The 8,920-nt window shown below is 40.7% G+C and overlaps 2 protein-coding genes across 2 annotated transcripts; both read left to right on the top strand.

Annotated features, from left to right (window-relative positions):
• Window positions 1-6: 6 nt before the first annotated feature.
• On the top strand, window positions 7-1,510 carry bdkrb1 (bradykinin receptor B1; the record flags this gene model as incomplete). The annotated part of the gene is made up of 1 exon (XM_058615815.1): window positions 7-1,510. A coding segment is annotated over one exon (780 nt), but the record flags the coding sequence as incomplete, so codon positions are not given.
• Window positions 1,511-4,954: 3,444 nt separating this feature from the next.
• On the top strand, window positions 4,955-5,926 carry LOC131444853 (psychosine receptor-like). The gene has a single exon (XM_058615535.1). The coding sequence runs from the start codon at window positions 4,976-4,978 to the stop codon at window positions 5,924-5,926; it is 951 nt and encodes a 316-aa protein (XP_058471518.1). The 5' UTR covers window positions 4,955-4,975.
• Window positions 5,927-8,920: the final 2,994 nt, after the last annotated feature.

Genomic DNA, 8,920 nt, shown 5'->3' on the forward strand with positions numbered 1-8,920 from the left:
AACTGGCCGTACGGGGACGCCTCGTGCAAACTGGTCAACTCCGTCATCATCGTCAACTTCTACACCAGCATCTACACCCTGGTGATGATCAGCTTGGATCGCTACCTTGCACTGGTGAAGACCATGAAGGCCAGGTGGCTGAGACGGACCCTTTACGCCAAGATCGCCTGTTTGATCCTGTGGATATTAGGACTTCTACTGAGTCTGCCAACCATGCTCCACAGAAAGGTGAAGTTCATAGAGGACTACCAGACGCTGTCCTGTGTACTGGACTATGGCGATGACATGCGTTGGAAGTTGGCCCACCAGATTCTGATGAATGTGGTGGGCTTTGTGATGCCTCTCCTGGTCATTGTGTTCAGCAGCGGAAGCATAATCAAAGTCTTAGCTCAGCGGAAGGACACTGTGGGATTTCACGACGCCGACGACAGGAAGGCGACAGCGCTGGTGTACGCCGTGACGCTGCTGTTCTTACTTTGCTGGGGTCCCTTTCAGATATTCACCTTCCTTGACATACTCTGTGACGTCCACGTGCTGGATGAGACGTCGTGGTTCCACGCGCTCAACGTAGGCAGTCAGGTGTCCGTGTATCTGGGCTTTCTCAACAGTGCCCTCAACCCCCTGCTGTACGTCTTCTCCGGACAGTACTTCAGGAGGAAAGTTACTGCCATCTACAGGAGGTCCAGACCTCCTCGCAGAGGGTCAGACATGACCACGTACCAACGCTCTGTTGTGTCCACTTACCTCAACAAAACGGAGCAAATTAAGCCTGTGGTTATTTTTTAGTGATTGCTCTCCTGACATGCCATTAGCTCCACTTCTGCTGCTGCTTGTTGCTCAAAGTCGATGGAGCCTAATAATTTGGTTAAATACTTACAGAGGGTTTCATGATGTTTAATTATTGTGGATGTAATCTGTTTGAAACATTACCCTTTTTTTATTCATATTACGCAAATCAAATGTAACATTTTGCAGAGACTTTATTATCTTATTTTCATTTTGTGTAATTTTTTTGTGTTATAGCAGTTTCATTACGGTGTCGTGAGGTAAATGTGCTAAATACAAATTACATTACAAAATAATACACTTGGATCAGTTATGAATATATTCCACATTGGACGCACCCATATCAGTTAATAAGCTATGAGATATTGCTACATTATGTTAAAAAATGATGATGATGATCAAATGGTACGTGTTACATGTCTTTGATTTCCAGGCCTCTGTATAAACAAGTTTAGAGTTGTTTTACAGCTGTAGCTTTTGTATTTATATACCGGCCTGACATTTAATTGTTAATAAAGACTCTACGGCATGTGTAACTCTGTATTGTTAGTGTTATGTTGAATGCTCCAGCCATTGGTGGTATAAATCCACTGTGTGAACTTGTCTCATCTTGGTTTTAACGTTGTTTATATCCACGTGCTCTTGTACACACAGTTTAGAGCTTTACGGCACATTTCATTCCTCGGGAAATACATGAATTAGACTCAAAGTGTATTTCAGGGGCGGAAGGTTCATATTACTGTGTTGCATTATGTGCTGCGCAAATAAAATCATCTCTGTCTCAAAAGAATATAAAGTATAGATGTCTTTGTTAGTTTTGACATATTTGTTTATCTCCTCAGCAAAGCAAACTAGGTTTTAATGAGTTAGTCTGATTCTTGGGTACCACGACTACAAGGGAGATATTGTTTACATTAGTTCCATATGCTGCTTCCACCTATTAATTGCTTTTTTCAAAGCATATGGGCCTGTGCTCTCAGAACAAGCACTATTCTAGACAGGAAACAAGCTACATTCTTCAGTTAAATAACATGTGGTCACATGTTTGTGTAAAACACAGCTGATGGAGCCATTTTTGGTCACTGGTTTCAGAACTACAGGAAAATATAAATACTTGAATAAATAAGACCAGGTGCAGATGTTTACGATACGATATGATACGAGATTACAGGACGTGACTCATGCGGGATAAATAATCCTCGCTGGGATGTTTGTGAACCTGTTCACCTGACTTTCAGTCAAGTCAGAACTGATAGAAATATATATATTAGCTAGGAATTTAAAGTTAAAAAAACATGTTTAATGTACATTTATATATCTGGTGCACAATGGCATCATATAAATATGGTGCAATCCATGTCTTATAACATTTTAAGACATGGATTAAGACACCCACATTAATCTGTCTTAATCCATGTCTTAAAATGTTATAACGTGTTTTCCAGGCTGTTATATTTGTAAAAATAGATTTTTTTTAACGTCAAATGTCACTATTACTCGCCACATGAAGTCTCTGGAATATATAAAACAGATAAATAATTGTTATCATCATTATCATATCATATCGCACAGCTTTCCCGTAACACTTTCCACAGAGTGGCTATGGAACTGATGTTAAATCACACTCTAACTGTTACTAAAAGGGCATTGAAAAGGGTCTTTAAAAGTCAGCAATTTAATGAGGTGAACCGTGCTGAAGCCCTGTCTCATCACTCTTGTGTGTAATAAAAGTGGAACGCCTGTCGCCACCAAACCCTCACTTATTAAAGCCTGGTACTGCTAATGTGAGCCCAGTTGCTCAGACAACAACGTCACCGACTTACAGCAATAACTCTCGAGTTCAAATGAATCTTTGGAGGAGTTTATAGACAATGTGGTGTAAGAAACTCTGCGTAAGACACAGAGGACAAAGCTAAAATTAGAGTAGATGGGGGGGGGGGGAATTATTTGATGTCAATTTTTCACAACTGTGTTTAGTCGGGTACAACCTTGTTTACCCACGTTTAAACTAAACATTTCTTTTTAAAATAGAAAAAGCACCCACATGCTTCAGTCTCTGAGAGCAGATGTGTTATATGTTGCACAACAAGACTTCATTTGGTTAGTGGAGATCCTTCAATATGAGAAAGGAGCATAAAACCGAATTAATACCACACCATTCTTGCTGATGAATGAATTTTCATTTTAACAAAAATATCAAAACAAGATCTATATCACTTATAGTGCTAGTTTGGAGGCCGTGTGGTGTTCCAGAATGTTGTATGGTGAGTATGTGATGCCTAACAACTAATTATCCCTAGTTTAAGGAACTGTTTCATTAGAATCATGCAATGAAACACAACTTTATTTTATTACACCACACTGACAGACGAATACTGATCAAACAACATCAACTGTTGTAGTTTCTCTATTTACACACGTTACAAACAAGTAAATAATATAACATAATAACCTATAAACAACAAGGACTACAAGTGTAATTTCAACAATATTATGCATAAGTTTACCATTTACATGTGTGTGCAGGTATCAGGAGCTGAAAAATATAGGATTTCACATCGTGTTTCATCCTGTGGGCCGGATAGGACCCTCTGGTTGGCCAGTTCTGTCACCACGGGCCGTATGTTTGACACCCCTGAGTTAGATACATTAAGTGGGTGGTAATTAAGTTGTGATGTATTTACAGCACAAACCTTATGGCCTTTCACAGTGGCTTGTCATCAAGGTGAACTCTCTGACGGCTCCCTGGTTTGTCATTACCGTACTTGACCACACGGGGGAGCTGCAGGCTTTCTTCTTGTAGTTTCATGACAGAAGAGTTGGCCTGCAGCTGTTCCTGTCCCCATGTCTTCGTCGTGGCTTCTTGCTCATGCTTTTTAATTCAGGAAAGCATCTTCATCCATGTATGGTCACAACTATAAACAATACACTGGATCTTATTATAGTTTAAGCACTTAGTGGTTAAAGAGAGATTAGAAAAGCTATGAAAGACTGGGGGGAGGAAATGAACTGCAATGGAGCCCCATCAGCTGAATTATCTATAGGACCAGAGACTTTGAATGCATTTTAATGCATGAACATGCATCTTTGAGTCTGGCCAGGAAAAATCTACAGCATATTTTTCAGGATTTTCTTTCAATAATTCTGCAGATTTTAGGAAGCAGGAATAACCACGAATAAAGGAAAGGTTTTGTGTAATAGGTTATTAAGAGGATTAACAGTGGTGTGGTCTCATATTGACTGTGTATGGATTTAATAATTCCGTTTACACAACGAATACGTGTGTGTGCGTGTGTGTGTTTGTGTGTGTGTGCAGAGCTGAGCCATAACAAACTTCACCACCTGCAACAACCTTTAATAAGACAATAAGCAATAAGCATCACCTTTGTCTATATATACAGTATTGATACAACATGCATACATACAGACAAGCGGCCTAATATAGATTCAGTACCCAAATTAAATCTACCATGTGCTCCTTTATCTGTTTGTTCAGTTACGGCCTGTCACCCAGTAAATGACACGCAGTAGTCAGGGACGACAAGGAGGCAGCCCAAACTCTTCCTGTTTCTTTAAAGTGGCTGATGAGGCAGAAGGAGTCAGGACAAGTGAACGTTTTTGTGAAATCTGACAAAAGTAAGTAGAATTTCACGATTTATATATACATATCTATATGCATAATTATGTAGTCGTGTTATATGTGTTATATGTGTATATGTGAGCCGGTTGATTTCAGAAATGTCCTGAAATATTTACAGCTCAGTATTGCCTGGATGGAAATGCAACACAAACTGATCAGGATGTTCAAGAATATATCTTTTCAGGGTTGCGTTGCCAGATTTCAGACGCACATTGTTAAAACAGGCTGACGAGAAAAAGCTTAACTAATTAATTGGCTGTGTCAACATGTCTCCCAATAATAGTTTATTGCTCTTATTCTGGCACAGTTGTCGGTGTCAGGTGATACGAGCTGCCAAACTCTGTCTGAGATCATTGGGAAAACAGCATCACAACATAGAATTGAACAATGAATTGTTAGATATGTATTTTTATAGCAAGTGTTTGACTTCTATGTTGAGAAAATAAATATTTTTTTACAGATTATATCAGTGTTTTCATCACAGTGACACTTTCTTATGTGTTTATTTGTTTGTCTACAAGGTGAGAGTGTGTGAGCTTTACATCTGCCATGGAAAACTTAACCCTGGTCGTCAACTACACAAGCTGTTACTTTTTTGACAGCGTAGCCAGGAGGAGGTCGTTTCTATTTTTCTACCTGGCGATCATAATCGTTTCCATCCCAGCCAACGGCTTCTCACTCTATGTGTCCTGGCAGCACATCAGACAGAAGAACGAGCTCGGTGTGTATCTGCTCAACTTGGCCCTGAGTGACCTGACCTTCACTGTGGGTCTGTCTCTGTGGCTGGACTTCCTGTGGCGAGGGGTTTGGACGCACGGTGGTAACGTATGCGTGCTCTCTGTCTACTTCCTCTTCACTAACTTCTACACCAGCGAAGCTCTCCTCTGCTGCATTGCCGTTGACCGTTACCTGGCAGTGGTTCACCCACTGAAGTTCACCTCCCTGAGGAAAGTGAACACTGCAGTGGCGGTGACTGTTGCTGTGTGGCTGCTGGTGCTCCTTTTCAACGCCGGCACCATCCGATGGGAGGACTCGTACCAGGAATACAACGGGTTTCCTGTGTGCTTTGACACCTTTATCCCTCTGTCAGAGAGTCTGGCTCGTGCTAACATCCTGCGCTTCTTCCTGGGGTACATTGTTCCCATTCTCCTGGTGGTGGTTTCCACCTGGAGGATCTGCGTCGCGGTGAAGTCCAACCAGGCCACAGAGGAGAAGGAACGTAAACGGATCTCCAAGATGCTGACCGTTGTTCTGCTCTGCGTTGTGCTCTGCTTTGGACCTGTCCACATCATGATGCTTCTGCGCATACAGGTGGATCACTGTAAGGATGTCACATGGTTCCTTTATCCGTACAAAATCGGCACCGCCATCTCGAGCCTCAACTGCCTCGCAGACCCGCTCCTTTACTGCTTCATCACTAGAACAGGACAGGCAAACGTCAATAAGGTTGTTCTCTTTTTCCAGGGGAAGAAAGGAAGCACAAGCAATGCTATGGTGTAGACAATCTTGTATAAAGTACCTTAAAGGGAGTAAAAGTACAAGTATCTTACCAGAAAATGACTTTGGTAGAAGTTTTAGTCATTTTTCATAATATTACTTAGTTAAAGTACTTTAAAAAAGTAAAATAGATGTGACCTTGAACAAGGCACTTATCCACCATGTTGCAGTGTGTGAATGGGTAAAAACTGTAGTGTAAATCTCTATATATAAATACAGACCATAATACCAACTCTTCTTTTTGATTATTTGGTAGTCACGATTAACAAAGATAGTTAGAGGTAGTAAAGGTAAAAGTTCCTAGAAATATCAATAAAGTAAAGTACAGATATGTGACTTTTGTACTTAACAAGTGCAGTTAAGTATTTGTCCTTTGTTACATTAGAAGTTTTAATACAGAGTTTACACCATGGTCGTTCCTATACCGCATTCATATTTAAACTGACCATTTACGTACATCTCTATCAAGATGCTTTAATAACACTGACACGTGATGGAAACGTCATTATTAATCAAAGGGAGTTAATAGATTGAATCCTTTGAATAAAAACAGTGTATATATGTGTCTATATGTCTTTGTCTTGTCATATACTCCACAAAGACAAACACTGAGTGCTTCGTTGAAGGCAAACCTTGCGCACTCTGGAGGAAGTGGAACACGCCGTACAATAATTTAAGGTACAAATGTACGCTATAGTTTTTTAACAGTGATATACTGTATGCAGTTATTACATGTGTGCAATAGACACGCTGCTCTCTTCTGTTAAGAATGACACGCACACTTTAAAATGCAGGGAAATTTAACCTTGGGCGGATTGGCGTCATGTCACCACGTGACCGGAGGTGATAGTCCACATGTGACTCTACGACAGCACGCGCCATTAAAGGTGTACTCTTCACCATCGGTGTTTGCCTTCCGGCTCTTAAATTGCATGACACGGTTCATTTTGCGATCATGACAAAGGACATGTGCTCCTCCATGTGACTCTACCTCTTCCATCCATGTCAGATAATATGCATCACCTGACAGTGAATAACCTGCGTCGGCAGAATCATGGGGCTGTAAAACACCCATTCAGTCACCTTCCACTGTCCTTGAGTGTATTCACAGACAGTCGTCTTTATTCATATGTGAAGTACAGATGTATACGCAGATGTGGATGAGTGAGGATCAATAGATTTGGTCAGAGAGTCACGGAGTCTGTCTTTATGTTGGCACGTGTCAGGGACCATATACAGTATCTGCACCGGTGAGCACACACTTGTAAAGGAGGACCACGATGGTCCCTGTTGGAATAGAGTCGAGCCGGGACTCACCGTACTGTACACAGACACGTGCCGCGGAGAAAAATCGGAAACAAATACACACACGTGTGTGTAAAAAATGTAGCCGCAACAACATGACATAAGGCAGTTGTCATTTAAACCAATAAGAGACCAGAATTATAGTGTTATTATACTGTATTTATGTAGTCAGTATACTTTTCTATAGCGATTCAGTCATTTGCTCAAAGTATAAACTGGATTTGAATTAAAAAAAATAACAAAAACATAAAGTGATGTTTCTTTTTCTCGCTTGCACTCCTTTTCACGCCACTTTAAGATATTCATTGTTCTTATAAAAGAAACCCTCAATAAGTCTGTGCCCGCTATCTGTGATCACATCTTTAGTAACTGAGGAGGAGCAGAGCAGCGGTAGAACTGTTATTATTGTGGCTCAACATTCATTCTCACTCTCTGTTATCTGGTTTTTGTCAAGTTTCACGCTGCCGTAAATATTTATACTGTATATTTCAATCCGTGTGACGTCATGAAGTGTTCATTCTTCAGCATATAACAAATGTATCATGAACTCTGAATTTAGATGACATGTCAAATATTGAGGCAAAGGTTTGTTGGCACATTGCAACTATTTAAGTCCAAAATCTTGTTTACAGTTTAGTTTATCCATATTAAATATTATTAAGTTTCCATATTTAATATCAAAACTCTCTTTACTTCAGTATCTAAGCTACTGACACGTTGTCAAGCAAATTTAACACCTCAGTCCTGTTGTGTCTGATGTCAAGCCCGCTGAGCTCCTCCAGGCAAACTGTCTGACACTCCCTGCTTTCTTCCTTTCCTCTTCTTCTTCTTCTTCATCATCATCTTCAGCATCGCTCCTGTCACTGTCAGCACTCTCACACTTCCCTCATTCCTCTCAGCCGCTTCTCGTTCTGGCGACAACACGCAGAGAGTCGGGGAAAACAACTGCTTGTGCTGAAGTTCATCAGTGTTGTCAAAAACTGAACACTGAACAACACATTTGAATTGAATTCAACGCACAAATCAAGTTAGTTTGATGGTGGATGAGATTTTATTTCTTTAAACTGCAGTCGGAAAAACAAATTCACAGTTGCATTGAGCAGATTCCCTTTGCTCTGCTGGCTGTTGACGCACGACACAACATTGAAGACCCACGCAACTATAAAAAGCAAAGGGAGGAAGCAGGAAGAGGAACATGTCGTGCAGATTGTCAAGCAAGGCCAAGAGAAGCAGATGTGGCAGCGGCCTGCAAAGTGTACGCGCGCACATCGATTTCATTAGTGAAACCTCCAAGAAGAGAGTTCATTTACTGCCACTGTCTGTCACTGTGTTCTGTGTCTGTGTTCGTCTACACACTGGATGTCATTGGGATCATTTTTATTTTTCTGGAAAACTGGTAGACTGTGAGGTTTGCACCTATAAATAATATATATATATATATATATATATATAATATACTATAAGTAATTGTAATTATTTTTCACCTTTGGTCCCTGAGCTGCTCAGAACGACCTCCTCCACAGCCGCTGCTTTCATATAAATCCATCTGCCATGCATGCGCAGACAAATGTGCAACACACTCACACGTATAGAATTCAAAAAGGTGATTTTAAAAAAACCAGAGAGAAGCGGTGATTCATGAAATGCGAGCAAGGCAGTGGGAGGCGAGAAAGGGAGAGACAAAAGGAGGAG

This window comes from Solea solea, chromosome 18, assembly GCF_958295425.1.
Source record: "Solea solea chromosome 18, fSolSol10.1, whole genome shotgun sequence".
In the NCBI taxonomy this organism is placed as follows: Eukaryota; Metazoa; Chordata; class Actinopteri; order Pleuronectiformes; family Soleidae; genus Solea; species Solea solea.

Coding starts and splice junctions, on each gene's coding strand:
- LOC131444853 (XM_058615535.1), top strand. CDS start 4,976: ATGGAAAACTTAACCCTGGTCGTCAACTACACAAGCTGTTACTTTTTT.